The following is a 23,797-nucleotide window of genomic DNA, read 5'->3' on the forward strand; positions in this document are numbered from 1 at the left end:
CTATGAAAGATCTGGGTAGGCTTATGTGCATAGAGCAGATCATTAGCGTACAGGGAGAAGTTCATCCCAGCCACCCCGATATCAATGACATGGACAAAAGGGTCCCTACGCACCCATGCCACGTGTGGTTCAAGTGCTATCATGAAGATCTTAGGGGAAAGTGGTCCTATGTAGTACGAATAACCTGGATATTGTCGCGTTCACACGGACTCTTGCCAAATGATCAGAGTATAGGCGACAAACCCCCACACAAAACTTGATCCAAAGCCCAGTCTGGATAAAAAGGTAAACACATACAGCCACTCAATACTATTGAATTCCACACGGGCAACCAGCGAAAGTACTGCTGCGGCCTCAGCCGGGTGGGTGGCCGTAACATGCATGACTCCGTACAAACATCGGAAGTTTAGCCTGGTGCTGCTAAGTGGCATGAACCCAGATTGGTCCGAGTGGATTACCGTGGAGATAATGGGACGTAGCTGATGAGTTAACACTTTTGCCAACACCTAGGAATCAAAATTGAGTAGGGAGATGGGTCTATAGGTGCTGCATAGCTCAGGAGGTCTACCATTCTTTAGAATGACATGTATGGTGGCCAATCTTAAGTCCTCTGGTGGCCGCCCCTCTTTCTACGTCATTTGTAACATATCTAGCATTGGTTGGGTGACTGTGTCCGCCACACAATTATATAATTTTTCGGGCAATCTTTTGGGCCTACTGCCTTTCTGGACCGTAAATCACAAATAGCACCCACAATATTCTCTGTTATTGGGTCATGGTCAATAGCCTCCCTGTCTTTCGCCGAAAGTTCCAGCAGGGAAATGTCCTTAAGCAGTTAGACAGTGTCATCTCCTGTCCTACGAGAGGCTGATTGGTATAGCGTTTCATAATCGGTTGCAAAAGTCAAAGCAGAGTTTAAATCAGTAGATCAGCATGGAGGCGTTACAGGGACGATAAATAAGCCAAAAAGAGGCAAAGCAGCTGACCCGAAGGTCTACTGAATAAACTGTATATGGTTCTAAAAGATTAGCTAATTCAGCCTTAACTGATTTATTAAACAGAGTTTTTTTTAAGGGACATGCTTTGCCACAATCCTCGATGAGGCCACAATCCGCATTATCCTGAAACCAAATAAAGAGCTTAAGATCTGCGAATCATATAGGCCGATCTTGCTACTTAATAGTGATTATAAAATCTATATGCAGGTGTTAGCAAAGAGGTTGGAAAAGGTGATCGGGACATTAATTCATGAAGATTAGAGGAGGTTTATCAAGGGGCAACAGATTTAAGAACTAACGCGTATCTTGGTTGGGGCGATAGATATGGCTACAAAAAATGGTACAGAGTTTCCAATTCTGACCTTCGACTCCACTAAGGCTTTGGAAACGGTGAGTTGGCCCTTTTTACGAAATTTTATACGAATATATAATCTGGGAGAGAAATTGGCAAGAGCAATTATGTCAATCTCTAAAATGCAGACAGCCAGGATTGTAGTGAAAGGAAACTTAACCAAACAGATCAATATAGAGGGAGGGACGTGACAAAGATCCCTGCTATTGCCATTACTTTTCAAATTATACATTGAGTCTTTAGCACATAAAATCGGGGGTAATTAGGGCTTCACCCCGTTTGGATGTAAGGTTTGGGTGTAGGAAGTCGTGCTTTATGCGGATGATGTGGTGGTATATACACAGAATCTATTTGGGTCCCTCCCAATGATATTCCATACCCTGGATGATATTTGGAGGGTTTCCGGTTATTTTGTCAACCAAAAAAAGTCCAAAATAATGGGACTGAACACTCACTCTGTAAAAAGGAAATAAGATATTTAGGTGTCCAGATGGTACAGGACCTAAATAAAAGGGCCAAGATTAGTTTTGATTAAAAAATTACAGAAACTAGGAAACTACTGAGATCATTGGGATTCCTCCCACTCTTAATTATAGAAAGAACCAATGTGATAAAGGTGCCGGCTCTCCCAAAGTTTACTTTCACTTTTAATGCAATCCCATTGCTTTTTAAACCAGATTAGTTTAGGAAGCTGCAAGGGGAGAGAAGCAGCTTTATTTGGTCATGCAAGGGGGTGAGAATCGCTTGGAGGAAACTCCGTAGGAAAAGAAATGGAAGGAGGTATAACAGACTTTCGCTTTTTATTGCTGGGCTTTTCAGTTAAAGAATATAAGACTCCTACTATTCGGTGGTCTTGATTTTCTCCCTGCATTTCAAGCTTTGATGAAAAATCTTTCACAGGGAGGGACCTACTTTTTTTTTTTAATATGGACGTCCGAAGTTCTTGTAAAAAATAACTTTTGTTTGGTTGTAGCCTGTAAGCTCTGGTTCCAGGCCAGGCAGGAACCAGGCAGTTCTCTCCCCCTCTTCTGGGGGAGAGAACGCACCAATATGGAACTTACCCAGAATATCTACAGGTTAGAAGGTCGTTTAATCGAAGTGGCTGTGAATAAGTGGGGACAGATTATCAAAAAGAGTTTTGTGGTCCCCAGGGAATATCTGTCTGGTATAACGAACAATAGCCTTTCTAAATTTAAGTTTTATCAATTGGCAAGCTGGGTGCATGGACTAGGAAAAGATGGGGAAGGAAATGAGAAAAAATACTATAAGGGAGTCCACCTCAAAGAAGAGAAGTTCCCAAATTGGACTAGATGCCTGTGCAAGGCGGGAAAGGAGTTTTTGTCTTGCTGGGTAAAACATGGAAAAGTAACCTGTCGATGCTGGAGTTGACATGTGTATGGCAAGTATCGAGGTCTTCTTTATGGGCTTTAGTGAAACCTGCTTCTTTAAGAAAAAAAACATCTATTAACAGTGCACATGGCTTATTGGACGGCCAAAAAGGTAACAAGACTAGGAGGGTCGAGAAATGAAGGCTCGCCTTAGGTGTGGCATCGAGAGGGCAGATGATGTCCACATGTTCAGGCAGTGACCCACGATCCAGGTTTCCTGGCAAGGGTAAGGCCTTATCGGATATAACTGGAACCAAAATAGATGTAAGCCTTGCAGAGGTGACATTTTAGGGTTTTAGAAGGTGGTAGGTCACTGTTAAAGTGAAGGAAAAGGCAGGCATCACTATTATTTGAACTAATCCTGATTACACAAAGGGAGATTTGCTTGCCCAAAGGAAGGATGTCTTCTGCACCCCAGGTGTATATAGACTGGATAATCTCAGCCCAGTGAGTAAAAAGGTTACATCGTAGTTGCCCTTCTAGTAAGAGAGTTGAGATGTGGGAGTTATGAGAGCACTGGTATAAAACGGTGCACAATGGTATGTGAAAATGTAACATGGCACTCAGCATATGTCCAATGATTACAAAATTAAAACAACAAAATAAAAGAGAATTACTAGGGCAGTGAAGAATCTCCTCCTAAATGGATGTATGCCGTTTTGGACCAGGTAGTAGGAAGTCACAGCCTGAGACTGTCACACAAATTTCTTCTATCACTCTACCTGAGCTCCTGCCTCCATTTTCTTTATTTGTGAATGAGGAAAAAAAATTAATATCAGGGATTAGTTGTCACCAGCAAAAACTGTATAACTGTAAAACCAGTTAGGAAGTTAGAAATATAATTGGCCAGCATAAATCAAGAATACGATTCAAGGTTCTGCATGCAACACTAGTCAAACACTTCAAGAGCATTAAGAAAGTGAATTGAAATTGACTGTCATTGTGGTGGTTAAAATTGATCATTTAGGAGACAACATGTTTTTGCTGAATAAAGAGACAATTGCCATAGTAAAATTTGACACTGTCTACACTAAACAAAATGTATGAAACTGCAATCTACGCAATCCAATCTCTTATTGTATTCCACGCATGTTGCCAACACACATTGATGATCATACTATAACTACAGCAGAATTTTGGATACCACACAACAAAGTGTTAAATATAGGTATACTCATTCACAATATAGGTATACTCATTCACTCCCTAGAGGTCACCCCACACAGTAGCAGCAAATCAAGAGTGGCGATACAAAGGAAATACTCTTCACCTGGAGCCAGTAGTGGATACACCTAGCTAAACATGGCTTGAAGTTAACAGCATTCTAGATAGGGAGAAGCACCAGGCGGCAAACTTAATCCACAAACACTTAGCCTGCCACCCGCATAAAACCCAATTAAAAAGTCTCTTTCTTATAATCATTATATTAACAGGAAAAAAATGATTTTAACTGATAATGCTCACAAATCCCAAGAGGTCATTCTCACCTCAACTAAAAAACACTGGTGTATGGCTTCCTAAGAATTACAAAAGGGTACGTCCCAGTCACAGAGTGTTGTCATAATATTACAGCACATTTAAAAGGCACCTTTCCTGAACATCAGTTTAACCCTGCTTATAACATAATGGGATGGCGAAGATGTAGTCAAGATAAGTAACACAATGCCTGGCCATATGTAGTAAGTGCACCATGCATACAATTCCCTCACCCACCCCCACACACACACAATACACCCAAATAGGGTTGCTAGTCTAAATCCTATGTTTTGTTTTACACCAGTATCATCTTGACCAAATCCCTTGCCTGAGGAGAACCACTAATAATTAGGGGATTGAAAGACATCAACCTAGTCTCCCAAGAAAAAAAAAACAGACATTTCAAGATACAAATATACTAATTCAAACCTAAAAGTCCTCCTCCATGGCACTGATCATTAGCAATGGAATACATATGACGTTTTCCAAAGAATAATGTACTTAGAAATGTTTTTTTTTGTTGGAAGAGTATGCACCCTGTCCAAGCAGGAGCCACAATCCTAGCCAGGGTAAGTCACTATACAACCTAAATTATCCTGTGTGCACTCTCTTGTAGCTTAGCAAAGAGAAGTCAGGCTTAACTGAATAGGCAATGTGTTAAGTATTTGTGCAACACTTCAGACTGACACAGTGAAAAAAAAAAGGCTCCACAACAGTTTAGAAAAATAAATTATGACTTTATACATAAAAGAAGACAAAAGCTACAAAAATGCAATATGTAGAAATTGAGATATGAGTTCTGACGAAATAAATGTCAAAGAACAGCTTAGAAGCAAATAGCACTTAAAGGTTTAACATGTCGTCCCAGACCAGGACAGTCAAGTGTTCAGGCGACCGTGGATACTTAGGCCTGCTGAACAAAAGTACCTTGATCCTAGGTTCAAGTCCACAGAGGTGGATGTGCAGCTAAGTGATTCTCAATTCTGCAGTGGCAATGAGACAAGTCCAGTGAGAGAAATGTTGGTCTCTGTGTATGGCAGGTCCAAATGCGATGTGTTGGCTCTAGTGTGATGCGCCGATAAGAGTCCAGCAACAGCAGTTGATACGCCAATAACACTGCAGTAGGTCCTGAGGTCCATTGTTCAAGGGTCCAGGATTGGGTCGGCACCTCTTCTCAGAACAGACTCACCGGCAGATGAGCCCAAGGGTTGCAAAAAGTGAGTTCTCATTCTTTTGTGTTCCTATTTGGCAACAGGAGACAAGCCAGCAAGCCCATGGAGTCACTCTGAGTTCAAGTGATGCATTTCCAGTCCTTCTCACCCAGGGAGAGAGACAGCGACAGCAGCATGGCAACACAGCAAGGCAAGAGTTCAGCAAACAGCAGATCCAGCACAATAGCAGTCCTTTAGCAGCAGAGTGGTTTCTCTTCTTCCTGGCAGAGTGGTCGAAGGGCCAGATGTGTACTACTTTGATAGGGTCAGAGGCCTGGTACTTATACCCAAATGTGCCTATGCAGTGGGGGTGACTGCAAAGAAGGGTCTTTGAAGTGCCCAAAACACAAGTTACTTTCTGCCCAGCCTGGGCCCAGACTATCAGTAGGGGGTAAACAGCCTTTCGTGTGGGAGCAGGAACTACCTATTGAAGTGTAAGTGTGATCCCTTATCTCCCTTCCTGCCCAGGAAGAGTAATCAGAATGCAGATAGACACACCTAGTCTTGTCACCCACGCCCAGACATGTATTGGAGGTAGGCTGCAAGGCACACAGAGCTAAGAGACAAAAGAAATATTCACTTCCTAAAAGTAGCCCTTCTTAAAATTGTAATTTGAAATCCAACTTTACCAGTAAAGAGGATTTATATTTAACATTCCAAAGATATAAACCATATTAAAGCTACTCCTTTCTAATCAGGAATTACAGTATTTTTAGGAATTCCCAATATTACCCTATGAGAGGAGTAGGCCTTACAGTAGTGAAAATGAACTGAGCTCTTTGTTACTACCAGGACATGTAAAGTAAGAGTATATATCCTACCTTTTACTTACACAGTACACTGCCCTCAGGCCTATCTGGGGCCTACCCTGGGGGTCACTTAGGTGTAATAAAAGGGTAGTTAAACGGTTGGCAAGTAGCTTTAAGTCAAAGTGGCAGCAAACTGCACATGCAGGTCCTGCAATGGCAGGCCCGAGACATGGTTAAGGGGCTACTTGGGTGGCTTTGAGTAGCATTTAATTTACTGGCCCAGGGCACATGTAAGTGCACTTTACTAGGGACGTATAAGTAATTTAAATATGCCAAGTGGGAATGAACCAATATTGCCATGTTTAGGGGAGAGAACACAGGCACTTTAGAACTGTTTAGCAGAGGCAATGTGCACAGAGTCCTAAAGCCAGAAAAATGAAGTCAGAACAATGGAGGGAGGCAGGAAAAAGTTGGAGGAATACTACCCTAATGCAGTCTCGTCTAACAGATGTGAAGAAATAATCCTATTCGGAACCTAAATAAATAAACTGGAGGACAATGTTCTTTTCTAAACCAAAAAGTAGTCCTGCCTTCATTTAAACACTTGCACACTGGTGATGAGTTAATGTCACTGAGTACATTTCATGAACAATATCATAAAATTATGATGTACTCTTATGATCAAATTAAGCCCAATTTGATTTGATTTAATGCTCTTAATTGTGTTTGAGGCGCCCTGCCTTGTTAGTGTTAATGAATTTTTATTAGATTCAAAAATAAAATACCTATGAATAATGCATCCTGTGCGTTCAGACTCGGACTATTTGCATTAAAAGCACTGCATTGATCTATCACAAAGGTATCTTCGTATCTACATACACATAGGGTCTTAAATTCTCAGTGCATGAGGTTAGAGAATGGGTGGGAGACAGAAACAACATGAAAGCTTGGCTCAAGGCCCAAGAGGATCTCGAGCAGAGCGAGAGCCAGACATAGCATTGAATGTTCAGTGGCTCTCCCACCGGCATATAGCACATGAACTTCATCTCAATCTGAAATTATAAACTGCCTCACAGACCTGACTAAACAATTTATTTTTAATTCAGCAAAAACTGCTTGTAAAAGGGAAATGCATTATCAATGACCTGAGCCTCACAACTCATATACAACCAGGCAGTGAAAGATGCCCCGTTGGCCTGTGACAGGTCTGACAGAGCAATGTATTACACATACCGCACCACATGCAGCTTTGCAGGTGTACATTATACACATGTGCACCTGTAAAGCTCTGAACACCCATACAGAATGTGTCTCTCCTGTCCGTGAGTGCCCCACCACTCTCAGTGGGTGCTTCGGGATGCTTGTGAGCTTGGGTGGGTGAGCTTAACCTTTTACAATGGTGTACAGGCTGCATCTTGTTGTGTAAATGGGGTACACTATCCGAACCTTCCTACTCTTGGATGGGACAGTACAATGCTTCTTGGCACAGAAGCAGGATATGATCTATGCCTCTCGATGCCGCTATCAAAGTACTTCTGCACATTTATACCTCATTGATTGTAGACATTCTGAATCGCTCTGTTAGGTATATGCTCATGACATGTTCTCTGTAAGGGTCACATATCTCTGAGAGATACGCCATCTTGGTTTTCTATTGACATGCCCCCATAAAAAACAGGAAATGCCTACTTTTGAATGTGAGTATGTTCCAGCAGTACCAGTGCACTCAGGACTGCAGCAGTGGCCTGTATTATTAAATGTTTGACTATGAAAACATGCTGTAGTTTGGCAGTTTTGCTGTAAAATGAGGTGTTTGTGTTGTATTGGTATTCTAGAGGTACGTAAATTAAACACTGACTTGCATAAATTACAGATTAACAGTATCCTAACACTAAATATGGCTGGTAAATGGCCTTTAAACAGGAGACCATGTTTTAAGATACAGCCACACACATACCAACACATTTTTTAAATTGCAGCTTTCCAGCTGTCTGTGTTTGCTAAGGACATCTTGGGGACTTTCAGAAAGCTGACCTAGGAATGCATTCCGTCCATTACTTCCTATTGGCTTTGTGGGTTGTAACTCAAGTTTTCTTGCTTTCCATTTGCTGACTTTATTTGCTTTAGGCTGTCCAGATTCAGTTCATCCCGCCCTTTGCCTAAATCATATTTACGGTATTCTTCCACTAACTAGTTTTCTGTAAAGAAGCCTTTAAATCTTGTTCTAATCGCACCACATTTGCTGTGTATTCAAAGACTTAGGTCAAATGTCAGGCACTCTTCTTAACATTTCTTTCTCTGACTTCAAAGTAGAAGGATTTAAGTGACAATCTTACTGGATACTGTGGGTAGGTAGGTAAGAGATTTCTTTCGAGCACACAATAACATTTAAATGAACTTTAAGTATTTCAGAATATACTGGAATTAGGAACACAAATGAAGAACATTTTTGTTATTTCTAAAATGTGTTGGAAACAAATATGATCAAAACAAATCATTACACTGAGTTGATGTAATTTTCACACATTTTTGCCCGCACACTCTATAGTTTAATTAGTAAAAGTGTTTGCCTGTGCAAATGTAATGCTCATTTCAATTTAAAATGTCTGTAACGGCAGTGTGCTACCACACCATGCACACTCCAGTCTTCTCTGCACCACTCCACTTTACACCTCGCCACTGCACTCTGTGCCACTGCCCTCTACTCCGCTCTGCACTTACTTTATGCCACTGCACTCTACTCTGCACCACCCCACGACACTACATTCTGCACTACTCCAATCTATGCCACTTCAGTCTATACCACTTTACGCTACGCCTCTCTACTCTACCCTGTGCCCTCTACACTATGCCGATGGACTCTTCTACCTTCTACTCGACACCACTGCACTCTTCACCACTGCACTCTACACCAATCCAGTCTAGGCCACACCAATCTACTCTGCACAACTCCACTCTAAGCCACAGTACTCTACGGCACTTTGCAACACTGCACTCTATGCCACTGCACTCCATACCAAAACAGTGTATGCCAATGCACGTTACTCTTCAATGTTCAACTCTATGCCCCTGAACCCTACGCCAATCCACTGTACACCAATGTAACCTGCACTACTTTTCTGTACTCCATTACTCTCTATCCCATCTACACAATTGTACTCTACCCTGCACCACTCCACTCTGAAACAATCTTCTCTAAACCACTCTACTCCACTCCACTCTGCACCACTCCAGTCTATGCCACTACACTCTACACAACTGCACTCTATGTCACTGCACTCTATACCACTCACTATGCTCTGCAAGACTGTACTCTATACCACTCCTCTCTACTCCGCTCTACTCCACTCTATGCTACTCCACTGCTCTCTATACCACTGCACTCTATGGGACTATACTCTATTCTGCACCACTTTATGCCACTGCTCTCTATGCCACTCAACACTACTCTGTTTCACCGCCCCCTGCATCACTCAACTCTATGCCACTCCACACCACAATATGCCAATCCATGTCACTGCACTCTAAGCCACTCCACGGTGCGCCACGCCACTCTAAGCCACTTCACTCCGTAATGCTGAATTCAACGCCACTGCTCGCTACACCACTATACTATGCCAATCTCTATGCCAATGCACTCTACACTTGCCCACTTTACTCTACACCACTCCACTGTACACCACTTTATTCGACTCGACACCATGCCACTCCAATACACATCACTCTCTGCCACTCGAATCTACAACACTCTACTCTTCGCCATTCCACTCTTCGGCACTCCACACTACTCTCCTTTGCTTTACTAACTTTTAGCCATGCTGAACAGCATTCACACTGTTGTACAACATGGCTAAAACACATTGGCAATGTCAACAGCTTTTGCGTAGGTAAGACTTACTGACTTTAACTATGCTTGTTTAACTTCATGTAGAAACGCCATAACTTACTGCACCTAAAGGGTAACTATTCTTAGAGGACAGCAGACACTTAAGTGCAGAGCCCATGAGAGAAGAGGATGTTTTTGCGGAAGAGACCGCTTCCTGTTCTGTAATTAGGCAGGATGAGAAAATAATATCCTTGAACCATTTCCTGATCCGACCAAATCAGTAAAAAATATTTCTATGTGGGCATGAAACACAAGCCGACTTCGTTGCTCTTTTCCACTCTTACACAAACTATCTAAAATATGCTAATTTCACAAAAATCAATCCAGTATTTTATGCTTTGGAAAGGCTGTAAAGATTTGTGAAGCTATGTGAGCCCACTGAAGGCAACTCTGCTATCGTCCCAGGTTTCTCTGTGCAGCTGACTGCTGGCTTCAAAGGGAACGAAACTGCCCAGGCGAGGACTCCCGTGATCTCTTGTGGGTACCTTTGAAGATCAGAGACGGAACAGTGCTGCAGGACAGAGCGATTTTGTGACGATTGACTCCTGGAACAGTACTATCTAAAGAGATGCATCTGAGATCATAGTTTGAGTGAGGTTTGGTTTCCAGAGAGTAGGGCTAATGTTTTGAATTCATTGGTCATCACTTGAATACAGTAACGTGCATTTAAAGCTCTTAGAAATGAAAGCGCTATTTAAAAAAAAAAAACAAGCTATTTATTTTGTCCATTCAACGTGCAAGATAGTTTTTATGAATATAAAATAATACTAAACGTTATTTGGAAACAAAATCAAATGTTTCTCTCCCGCATTTGTTTAGAATTGAACATTAAAATGCAATTGCTGTAAGGTTACATGGTATCATTTAGATGAACGGGAAAAAGGGATGGGCAAGCTGCTTGAAGCAACATCTCTGTGTGAAATATTTATTTTATTTAACAGAGAAAGTCAGAATACTAATTTACAGTAGAAGTGACATTTCACTGCCCCCCTTCTTCAAATCTCTACCTCCGCTTCTGTATGCCCATTACACTTTGCCCTATACGCAGGAGTCAAAGAGTACTTCTGAATAGGTAGAAAAGAATAAAGAAGCATGTCTAAGCCAATATATCTCACCTTTAAAAGGGCCATCAATTGGTTTTGCCAATTCTTATTTTCATTGGCATTAACACATTCTAAAATAGCCACAGTTTCATGACGACGCAGGCAGAATCATGAGCGGCCATTTTGGAATGGGTTTTCCAATAAACAAAAAGCTGTTCCATGATAGCCGCCAAAGCATGCGCATATGTCTTGACACACCATTGGTGTTATGAACATTTTTATCTACTGTTCCAACATGGCTGATGGGAGTGCAAAAAGAGTATCACCAAGCAGTGTGCAGCTGCTGTACTCTCCAAGATAAAAAAATAATTTGAAAAAGGAAATGGAGGTGCTGGGCACATCAGGCAAGGAAACAAGTGGTCCAGCAGCAGCGCGCAGCCGCTGGGCCCTTGCACAAGCAAAAATCAAATCAAAGTAACATAAAATATAATGAAGCAGGAAAGCAGGAGGAGGGGAGAGTTGGGGGAGCAACGAGCAAGCAGCAGTTTTTTGGTGGTTGGGAACGAAAGGAGAGAGACGGAGGAATGCGATGCACTCCTATAGAGTGCTGAAACAAATAAAAAATAAAAAATCTCGTCATGTTTTCAGTGGAAGGGCAAGATAAGCTGTTAGAGACATTTTGGAAAATAAAAGCTTCTGGGGCGGGAGAAATACCAGAACAGTGAGGAAAGCCACTGAAATAATTGTCAGGAAATACATGGGAAAGGCATCAAATATTGATCAAAGGGTTGATCCAAAGTCCACTCTGTATATTGTATAGTAGGCAATAGGTCTTCGACAAAATAGTGCTAAAGCTGTCTGTAAACAAGATCTAAAAGCAATGCCATTACAAAAACAACACACACAATAAATAAAGGGCCTCTGTTCTTGCAAATTTGCCGCATAGTAGCTTAAAAAATATATATTTATTTTACAATGACCCATTATTTAGTAAGCTGATTTTGGATAATGTTTGTAATTTTTCTAAATAAAAGATGGTCTGAACTTATTTAACACTCTGTTGAGACAAGGTTCGTCTTTATGTGTACAACTTAAAGCGCATTTTACTATTTACTTTATTCACCAAATGGGGCAAAAATGTGCCTTTTTGACAACACAGCTACTTTTTCACATTTTAATGTCGCTATTGTGAAAATATCTTCATCTATGAAATGCTGAGACTGCGTCAGACAATAGGGCTTAAATGCGACATTAACTAGTGTTGTTTTCATCCATTATATGTCTTCCAGAGCTTAGATGATGTGTTCTCTTTTTATATCTTCATGAGTTTAGGAAAAACCAGGAGAGTGGGCGAGGAGCAGACATGAACAATGGTTGTGTGTTTGTGTCAGTGAGGTTGCCTCATGCTACTCATAGTTCTAGGCAATAAGAGCTGACAGTGACCCTCTCCCTTTCATAATTGTAGTGCAGTAATTAAAGGCCCTGATCCGCCTGGGAAACAAACAATACTTTTATACTTGAATAACTTTTCAAGGGCCTGTTACTTCACCAGTAGTTAACCAATTATTTAAAAAACAAGCTATAGCATTTGCAAATGCTGTTGACCATGCAGAATTTGGTGCTGGGAGATTACACAAGTCGATTTTGAGAAGAAAGGAAGAATTGGGTCAATCAATAACTGCCTCACCAAGTACAGGTGTACTTTTTCAGCTTTTTTATTCTGACAACCTTTCCTATTCAAATGTGCAGAAAATGTACAATGTTCGCTTGCAGATGTTTTGCTGATCTACAGCCATATCTGAGGCCAATAATGAGTATCACAGCTAGTGAAAGAGAGAACATGGAAAGATGTTCCGAAAAGAACATATCGATCTAATGTCAGGTACTTTACTAATAATGTGCTAACTTGTATGTACATAGGAGAGGCAAGATTAAATTGGTTTTCCCAAGATATCCAAATATCCCAAGATTAAGTTGGTTTTGTTGACAGTTGTGGGTTGAAGACCGAGAAAGCAGGGCCTACACCAACAAAATGAATAGAGAAAAAGCACTGCCTTACAATCATCAAGAAAAGACAAAACGAACATGCAACCTTCTTTGATGATACCTCAAATAACGTGGTATGACCGTAAGTCATACATTTCTTACTTGAAAGTATACGAAATGTGTTCAGCGCCTGTCACTGAACCTCATGTTCTTCATGAAATGGTATGTGAAGGTGGCAGAAGGTATGGTCCAAATTTCATTAAAACTACCAACCCACAAACATTATCCTGAGGCAGGGCCTCCTGTAAATGCCTAATAATCATCTGCAACAGCAAGCCCACAGATGGTGGCCAGTGTATTCTGATCCTGTGTCTTGTATGAACTCTGAGGAAACCTTTAAGAAAATAAAGTTCATACAAGATCCAAACTCATAGCTGGCAGTCCTAGAGAACTGCCACTGTGAGGTGACTACCTTGAGTCGCTAGCCATCCCCATATTGCAATTGCAGAATATGTCCTTTGCCCAGACATGCTACCAGTTAGAAATGGGAAACAAAAACAAAACAAAGCAAGTGGTGCACCACTTTACAAGTAATATCACACAAATATGAGAATTATATCCAGAGTTGATTTTTACATTATCCTTTATTGTTTTCATTAATCAACAACTTTTTCAAGTCAAAAAGTTGTTGATGTTTAATGAAAATAATAAAGGATAATGTAAAGAACAACTCTGGATATGATTCTCATATTTGTGTGATATTATTTTAAAAGTAGTGCACCACTTGCTTTGTTTTGTTTGACATTGTAAAGTCCAGTTGTTTGGACTGCACTGGGTGCTTATAGTGTGTGCACACAACGCTGGGATATTTCCCATCCCAAATATAAATCCGGTGATAGCAGGTTAGGTGCTAGTTCACATAGGGTTTCACTGTCAATGATTGGACAAGCTTAGAAATGGGCCTAAATATGCCATGGACAAAGCAACAACACTTCACCTTCAATAATCAGAATGGCGCCTACCTCAGCACCGTCTATGTAAATTACCATACGTGGATATTACTATATGAAAAGTTAAAACTTTGGATCAGTGAACATTAAATAATATTAGATGCAAACGGTCCTCCACCCAATTGGCAAGACGTTACCTATAACAAGCTCACGCCAAAGACCAACTGGAATGTACTGTCAATGAAAAAGCCAAATAATACTTTCCCACAAAGATAAGTCTCGCAGATTTTCGTTAGAAAAGACAAACATGGATGTTCAAATTACGAACTAACTTATAGGCCTGAATTATATTCCTTGCAGCACTATGAACGAACACAATACACACTGGTTTTATCGTTTTATTTTGTCCAGTGTACACTTGTATAAACAACCTGTGTGTGTATGTATAAATATATATATATTTATATTTATTTAGCTTGATAAGCGTCCTTGTCCTCCTAACTTTGACTTCTGCTTTGCATAGTTTATGCCGTGGGAAGCAACATTTTATTACATATGATTTGATAAGATGCACTTAAACAAGATAGCCCTAATTCTCCAAAGAAACAACCAGGCTTGGTGTAGTCGTGATACATGATAGACAGGTGCTCTTGAAAAGATATACAATTTCATTGGCACACACCCTGATTTCTTTTTGATATACTCTTCTGTTTTACTTAGTGTGTGCTGTCTGCAATATCTCATTAAACAAAGCTGGACACAATGCACTGGAACATGACAGTGGTCCTTCTCCATCAAAAGTCTGAATAACTGTCTAGCCTTTATTCGAGCATGCAGTCTCAGCGCATTCCACCTGACATCACACACCATTAAGCATTTGCGCTCTCTTGAGTCCCTTTATAAAAACAGGCAACTACTTCAGACTGTGTCTACTGGGCACACAATGCACTTTTGAACTAAATAGTTTCTTTCAGAGTAGAATGTGAGTGCAGCTCTTAAAGCTATGATAAGTTCATCACAACCATATTCATCTTCCCCAGCCATTTCTCTTGTGCTACCTGATCATTCACTTCTGCTAAACAGGACCTGCTCTGCTTAAGGCCGCAATACTGGGTACACAAGCAGCAAAAACCCGAGCTAGGTCCGGTATGTCCTCTTAGCACACATTGTTTTGCTTTCACAATGGCTTTCTTTTTTTCTGAGTGTGCTTGCAAATGCGGGCGTTGACTTTTGGACACAATAATTCATTAATTTCTCTCGCTGTGTGTTTGTACATAAACATGAATCTATCTAGAGTGCCCTACAATGGTGAGTGAGTTTGTGCTTATGATTCTGTAACCTACTCTTTAAAGGTTTTTTTTATTGTTTCTTCCCAATTGTAGGACATGCCTTGGACAAGAGTCACCGCATTGTCCTTCCCATATGTACCAGAAAGTATAAGGTGAAGTGCTGTTTTACAATGTTTCATACCAATCCTTTCTATCACACACCACTATATCCCTTCATTAGGCAGATCAAAACTCCTAAAACCTATAAGAGACACTTCTAACTATACGGTAGGGAGGCCAATAGTCCAAACCACAGACCATCCACCACATGATTTTAATTTTAATGACTTACCAAGGCCCTTTGGTGTAATTCCACTGCTGTCGGCGGGATTTATTACCCAGTAGTAGTACTTCAGAGTATGCATCAGCTGCAAGACTGTTCCAACCCTCCGTATCGTAGTGTAAATAGTAGCGGTGCCAATAAATTCAGCAGAAAGATAGGTGTAGAGGGAGAGTTGAACCTGCAAAGTAATACAAATGAAATACATTATACAGTTAATGGAAGTGCCTGCCCCAGACAGATGACTAGTCTGCATCTTTTAATTTCTATATTATTACTGGTATGTTCCATTTTAAAAAGGCAATTTAAGATGTTATTTAGGCACATTTAATGCAGCACGGTTCAAGTTTCAAGTAAGGAGAGTGCCGTAAAGGCTTCCAATTGTTTCTCAATGTTTGTATTTCTTTCATTTTTGAGAGTGAGATTCAAAATAATGTATTCAGATTGCTCCATAAAAATATTTACATGCAATTAATATACAAACTATTCCTCTTCAATACATTATTTTACTGTAGCTATTCTTATTCTCGGGCAATTCGAATTAGAGAGTATCTGTTCATGGTAGACTATAATTGTTTATTTATTTTACACATTCCTATGAAGGTTTCTTATTTGAAATATATGGAGAAGTCCACAAGTCCCATTGGGCTAGATGTACTAAGTTTATTTGCATTCTCAAACAGACATACTCATGGAATCTGCTTGTTTACAACTGCAAAAAAGCAGTTTAGTATTTATGAAAACTAAACTCTGATGTGGTTGCATGTTACCGAACCACCAATTTGGGTTTGCAACCATATCGGTATTTGGAAGGGGCGTGTTTAGGTCCTCTCTTCCAAATACAGAATAAGAATGGTATGGATTAATGTTTTGCAACCAAATTCCAAAAATATTCGGCCTAGGAAAAATGAATTTGTATAGATATGGGAGTCCTAGTGATCCTCACCACATTCACTAGGGGACCCCCATCATTTTGTGTCAGGCCACTGGTGGCTAGATGAAGTAGCACTGTCTCAAATTCTTCAAGAACTCAAGTGTCATAAATAAGATTGGGGTTGATGACATGTTTCTCCTTTGAAAGGTCTGTGCTGTGGTTTTGAAGAGACTGCTATTGCGAAAGATGAAGTACTGTCTTATAATGCGTGCATTCGGCACAGGAACACTCATTCACATTGCGAACTTCCATAGCTTTCCAGAGAGGAAAGTACTAAAAACCTAATCTTCAGAAAAACAACAAGAACAAAAAAAGAGACAATACTTCCATAGTACAAAATGTTTTTCTTATTACAAACATAACTGATCCAAGCCAAGTAAAGCTGTTGACCAAGGACTTTTATATTGGTTATAAAGTGGGTCTTTGTATGCGTACCTTTGCAGGCGTGTGTATCCATATGGCAGGGTTGAAGAGTATGTGATCACAAAGTTGCTTCAGTAAAGGTGCTCCATGGGACAGGCCATCGAGATATTTTGCAAAGGACAAAAACTGCTCCAGCACCGCTCTGGTTATGTGAACTCTGGATGACTAGGACAAAAACATATCAAGCCAAAATATAAATTTATGAAACATTTGACAATTCACCAGTCACAAAATGTCTGGCTCAAACATTGGTCATTCATAAAAGGTCTTTGAGAAATAAAGCACATTACTCTTCCAGTGATAAATGCCCAAATAGCTGTTTCTTCTCAAGCTATGAGTCAATGAATACTCCCAAACATTGATCTGAATTCAATACCACAAACTTTTTTTGGCAACTACCCACATTGCTATGGTGAGTACATCTGTCCTACATTGAATGGTGCATTTCAAGGCAATGTCTTAAAAGTCAGCACTTGTTTTCCTTAATAAAACTTCAGTTGCAAGAGCACTGAGCTCTACTCAGTGATGGCTCCTCCACATGCCAGAAGAGCGCCGCCCCATTGGCTCACAACCAGCAGCTGGAAAATAAAATGATATTATATTATCATTTTATTTTTCGGTAACTGCCTGAGCCAAGCGTGAGCAGGGAGGGGTGGGGCTGGGCCATAACAGGAAGGCGGAGTGCACTTATAAGTGGGCATGTCAGTTTGGCCAGCCATCTTAGGCCAGCCAAAGAGACGTGTGCAGTTGTGTTCCACAGTCGAGTGAAGGAATGCCACAGACTCCGTGTGTCTGAGTGAACGTTAAACTAGCCCACTCAGGCCAATCCTCGCACTGCGCTCATGCGTTTGGTACAGCATGAGAGCAGCGCAGGGATTGGGTGGGGAGCTGTAAAGGTGTTCCCGAGACTGCAGCGAGCAGGAGAGTAGAGGAGCTTTGAGGTGTGAGGTGGCCGGCAGCATCAGGCAAGTCTTTCTTTAGTTATTAATTCCACCCCACTTCCCCCCAGGCCTCCTTTACTGCCCCGCGGTCCCACCACTTTTCATTGGCAGCAGTCTCAACTGGCTCTGTTTATCCATGGAACCCTACACTACTATATGGTTTCTCTCTGTCTTCTCCTAGTGTTTCATATTGGTGAATGAAGCATGTGACTCACTCGTTGACTCTGACAACAATCTACACTTCTGCTACTCAAATATAAACCCATAATGAATGCTGAGATTGCCTCATTATCAGAAGGCTTGGAATACAGGAAGTCACTGAAAGTAGCACCTTGCATGAAATGCTGAGATTGGCTCTGTAATGTACACATCATGCATTGGTACAATTAGCATATGTTATGGAATTATTATAAAGTTTTATATTGAGCCTCTGTTATAAAAAGTGGTCTTATGGGGGGGAGACTGCATCTCTGGAAATTCTGGGTGGGATTCCTTTACCATTTTCAAATACCTGTAAATCAGGTGTCTCTAACAATTAGCTTGCGAACTACTAGTATTTCTCCATCTACCTATAAGAAGCTCTCCTGTGTGCAGTTCATCCAGGCATAGCTTACTTTTTTGGAAGCTTTTGCTTGATTGAGTTGTTATTTTCATACCAAAATTAAAAAGCATGTATTAAAGACAATACTTTATGTATTTTCAGAACTCATAAACTGATGTTTGGAGAAAAATAGCTGTATGTTCAAAATGTGTTTAAAGCTATTATTTGAGTTGTTGAGAGTATTACTCATATGTATACCTCGGTACCAGGAGGATTGTGTCTATGGTATGTATGTAGTATTCTTGTAATACTTTAGTTCAAATTGTCAATGCCATTTTTACATTACTTCAAGAAACACTGCCTAATGGACCAATGTGAAAACTGCTGACAACTTGAATGGGGTGTTCACATTTACATCAAAAGTCTTTGAAGCTCTGAATGAATTCCATTGAACATAAGTAGCTCTTCTTACACAAATGGTTGGAGACCCTGGCTGTAAATGAAAAAGGAACACAAGCAACTACTCAATTGTTTTGAACACTTCTCACAGTCACCTTTCCTTTTGTGGATTCTCGGGAATGTCCTACGAACACAACTAATGGAACAAAACAGAGAGATGTCCTCAGAATAATAATTTCAGTTGCAAGAGAGCATCTGAAAAGGTCTTTGTGGATGTTGATTTTCTTCAAAGAATACCTTAAATCTGGAAAGGTAGTGCCTCTTTCAAATGATTGTTGTGAGTCGTGTCAGTTTCTAAACTCTGATTTGATTTGATTTGATTCTGACTCTGATTTTGCCATGTATTATATCATCACTTGATAGTGCATGGGCAGTATTAACATGCATATCCACATTGTGTTATTGAAATCTAAAGCACTGGGTTTAATATATATATATATATATATATATATATTATAATGAGTTATTGCTTCTGGGAAATGACCACTGGCTGTATACACTTGCCTGGTGCTGCCCCCAAACCAGGTCCAAAGGGACAAAGCATGGGCAGGAAAACTTCAGTGGCTTTTGAAAGTTGATGCAAACCAAAACAGTACATCTAGCCTTAGGCAGCGACTCCTAACAGCAGGCACACAGAGCCCAGTAGACTGGGGAATCAATAATGTCTATGAATCATAATAATTCTCTCTAGACTGTGCAGGTTCTAATTGAGCCTACCTAATTTGCAAGCTTCAAAAGTACAACACAAGCAACTTTCCTTGGGATAACCCTGTTGCAACTCTATATACTTCTCTTTAAGATCTTTCCACAAGTCAATTTATTCCATTGGTATCTAAAGAATAGCAAACATTCACCCGAGTGTGTTCTTTGCAGCTCTCTTCTTTTACATGTATTTTTAATCCTATTCTTACCATTCATCCTCTGGCAGTCATCTCTTCTTGTGGGGATATATATATATATATATATATATATATATATCTCTATATATATATATATCTATATATATATATATATATATATATATATATATATATATATATATATTTTTTTTTTTTTTTTTTTTTTTTTTTCGGGGGAAGAGGTCCCATGTCTTGAATACCGCTTTGCTGTACCCAAAACTCTCAGCCATCCTGAGGAAGACCCACCATTATGTGCACTCCTTAACAAATACACCGGGGGTCGAAATGTCGGCAATATTTTGAGCGGTCCATGTACTTTCAAACCATCGTGAAATTGAAACAAATGTCTTTAAAGGGTGTATGTTGAACCAGTTGATGATAAAAACAGATGGACATTTGTATATATATTCTGTTTATTTTATTGTATAAAACACTGCTACACTTTATGACATTGTTTTCAGTAAGTCACGTTGCATGTGTTTTGTATCTGTGACAGCCATATCTGAAGGGAATCGTACTTATCAGCTAAATATATGATTTTGAATATACAAAACTGACAAATATTAGTGTGGTGTGTTTCCTTATATTCATTGTGTATTCATAATATAACAATTGTGCCAAATATTGATCTAATAAGGACCACATATGTTTCATTTATTGGTTAACGAACAACTCCGTTCTAAGGTTGAACAGAACTAAGCGGGAGATGCCGCGATGTTAGGCTGACCAGTGATGCAGCATGGGCGGATAGACAAGAAGGTTGGATCCAGTGTACTCTCTCTGTTCAAAGAGCAGTTTTTAGCCACAAATTTCCAAAGTCCCAAGTTTTAGATTTTGGCTATCTGGGCACCTTGTGCACTACTCACAAGGGTCAAGGACTGGGGAAACTCCACTTGGAGTGTTAGAACTCACTCAGGCTGAGTCTAGGTGAGGGTTCAAGATGGTTGAAGCCCTTTGTGTCCTTGAGGCTCTGATCAGGAGGCTAGCCAACTAGCCCTTAGAGTCACCCTGGTTGTCCTAGGTTCAAGCATTGGAACAGGGCTCAAGCAGCAGGGCAGGTCTATGGGGGTTGAAGAAAAGTTTCAGGCAGCACAGGAGTCCTTCCAGGTGCAGCAAAGCAAATTCATGAAATACGCAGTAGGCCAAAGCAGCAGGCAGTCCTTCCACAGGTCCAGAAAGTGAACTAAAGTTAAGAGTGGGTCGGTCCTATATTTATACCTGGTGCCTTCTCAGAAATTAATGATTCTAGAGAATTAAAATTGAAGTGCTTGAAGTTGCCTTCCCTGCCCTGGCTCCAGTCTGGCTGCCTGAACAATGAAGTAGTGTCAAGTCCTTTGTGTGAAGGCAGAGCATAGCCTATTGATTTGCAAGTGGGGCTGTGCCCAACTCCACCTACCTCCTACATCCTGCCAGTGATAGCCCACCCCACACCTAATCCCTCAATTGGGTGGCTGTCTTGTAGGAATAAACATAGTCCAAGAACCAACTACACCCAGTGATGTGACCTAGGAACAGGCTACAGGCACAAAATAGCTAGGGTAGAAAAATGCCAACTTTCTAAAAGTGGCGGTTTCATAATTGTATCTTAAAATGTGACTTTACCATTAGAGAGGGTTGTAAATGACAATTTCCTAGACATCAAACATGAAATTTGTATCTGATCCCAATCAATCAAATGTTAGCACTTATTATATTTAATAAGGCAACCTAATGGAATCCTGTGCAAGAGGTTCGTGTCACAGTAGTAAAAAGGGAATGTTGGTGTTTTTCACTACCAGGACAACTAAAACTTAAATGTGCATGACATGCCTAACCTTTTAATTCCAATGCACCCTGCCCCTAGTGCTGTCTTAGAGGTGATGTACATGTAATAAAAGGGGAATTTATTTCTTGGCAAGGGTTTTCTTTATTGCCAAGTCAAATTGACAATTTAATTTACAGGCAACGGGTATATTGTGTACCACTTGACTAAGGACTTATGAGTAAATTGCATAGGGTAAAGAGCACAAAGTCCTAAGGCCAGCAAAAAGCAATTCAGAAAAATAGGAGGGTGAAAGCAAAACATTTGAGGGAAACCACCCTAAAGCTAACATGGATAACAATAACCTAATGAGGTTTTTTTGTGAAAGGCTCACACTCATAGGTCTGCAAACACCTGGCAGTGAAATGGTTAAGCATTCACAACTGAGGCTGATATTTTCTTTTCGGTCCCCCAGTTGACACTGTCTTCCTATAGCCAAGTTTTGTACAACATCTAATCATTTAATGTGATCTCCATTTTTGTGTACAATGGACTCACAAAACATTATCTTGCCTTTCTATAAGCTTCTTTTTTCTGCTATTCCCTGTTGTTAGCATTATCAAGCTGGCAGAATCGTCTGTCAGCTATACACTTCAACACCACCAAGAAAACTGTTTTTCCTGTATGATGTGTGGCAGAATAACCACATTTGTTAAAATGTTTATATCACGATTTAGCTAGAAATACGTGAACCTTTCAATTCATAAATATATTTTTGTGCATTGATCATTTAGAATTAGATGGCTTGTTATGTATTCCTATCTTATCCTTTAAAGTCCAGGTAACTTCTGAATTAAGTGAATCACATTTGTTCGCGCAAACATGCCTAACATTTCACATTTTGAATACATCAAAACAAAATACAATATCGACTTGAACAACTTCCAGTATTTTAAGAGTTCTTGAATAACTTGTTGTGCCTCAGCATCAGCCTACTTCATACAGAAGTCTAACATTTCCCCAATTTGATAGAAACTCCGAATTAACACTTCAGATGAGCTCTTTGAATTGTATGCTGGTCCATCTTCAGAAGTAATCTCATATTTTTTTTAGTTTTAGTCACTTGATGTGGGCAACATCATTTAAACCCCAGGGTACAGCACGCTTGACAAAATCACTGGAGTATTCTTTCAAGATTGTATTAATTCTCCTCTGAAAGAACGCCAAGGCTTCATCCTAACCGGGGCTGCTGAAGACTGATTACTGTGAATGGTCCACATCATGAATGAGAGCAACGCAGGAGGGTAGGCCTCAAACTCTGCAAACACAAAATGGCTCCTATAGATTCTGCTGTACGTAATGCCAGTGTATCATTAAACAATGGGATACCCAGCAATGGTTCTCAGGACAAAGTGTTATAAAACAATAAACAATCAAATACATAACATTAAAATCTATGACAGACCAATAATACATTATACATGTAACCCTGAATTAAAGACAGAAAGTAACAAAATGGCTTATGATGTAACAGTCATAAAGGTATTTGGCATACATCAAAATGCAAAGAGGACATGGAGAACCAAAAACTAATAAATGTCCTGAATAGGAAAATAAACAGTTTATAGTTCAAAGAACAAGTATCAGGTTGTATCCCCGCCCTCCCATATGCTCTAGCAGTATTCCACAGTGTTGGAGCGTTCATACCAAAAACACATATGCTGGGCTGATCAGTGGGAACTAGTCCTGCACTGCTAAAAGTACAAGTCACTAAAATGTACCCATGCCTGTGAGCCACAGCTCAGTGGATGTCAGCTGATGTTTTAAATTGGTTAATATTCATGACCAATCATTGTCTTTGACATCCATCCATCACTCCTTTACATCCACCAATATCTAGGATGGTTTCACAAAGGCGAGGTCAAATATCTTCCAGACTGCGCAGGTGATTCTAGCTTAGAAACCTCTTAATAATGTAAATATGTCCATATAGTTCACTAACGGATAATGAAACTGGGCCACATCCATTTGCATTCCTTGTTGGTTCTTGCTTTCATGAATTTATGCAGGCGGCAGAGTTGTGATATCATGTTGTTATGGAATGCTGATTGTTTATTTTCTTAAACGTACAGATGATCCTCTTCATTGTCTCTGGTACACCCAGTTTTCTGCATAACCAAGGAAATTAAGTGGTCTACTCTGCAAAGGGCAC

The 23,797-nt window shown here is 40.2% G+C and overlaps 1 protein-coding gene across 7 annotated transcripts in view; it reads right to left on the reverse strand.

The window, feature by feature from the left end:
- NBEA (neurobeachin) overlaps window positions 1–23,797 on the reverse strand; it is a 1,820,918-nt gene that overhangs the window by 1,251,467 nt on the left and 545,654 nt on the right. For all 7 annotated transcript variants that reach the window (XM_086935110.1, XM_086935108.1, XM_086935109.1 and 4 more), the window contains exons 12-13: window positions 17,017–17,169; window positions 15,660–15,828 (exon numbers count right to left, since the gene is read on the reverse strand). In XM_086935110.1, the coding sequence (XP_086791236.1) occupies window positions 15,660–15,828; window positions 17,017–17,169 (322 nt within the window). The remainder of the gene's footprint in view (window positions 1–15,659; window positions 15,829–17,016; window positions 17,170–23,797) is intronic.

Source organism: Lissotriton vulgaris, chromosome 8 (assembly GCF_964263255.1).
Source record: "Lissotriton vulgaris chromosome 8, aLisVul1.2, whole genome shotgun sequence".
NCBI classification, from domain to species: Eukaryota; Metazoa; Chordata; class Amphibia; order Caudata; family Salamandridae; genus Lissotriton; species Lissotriton vulgaris.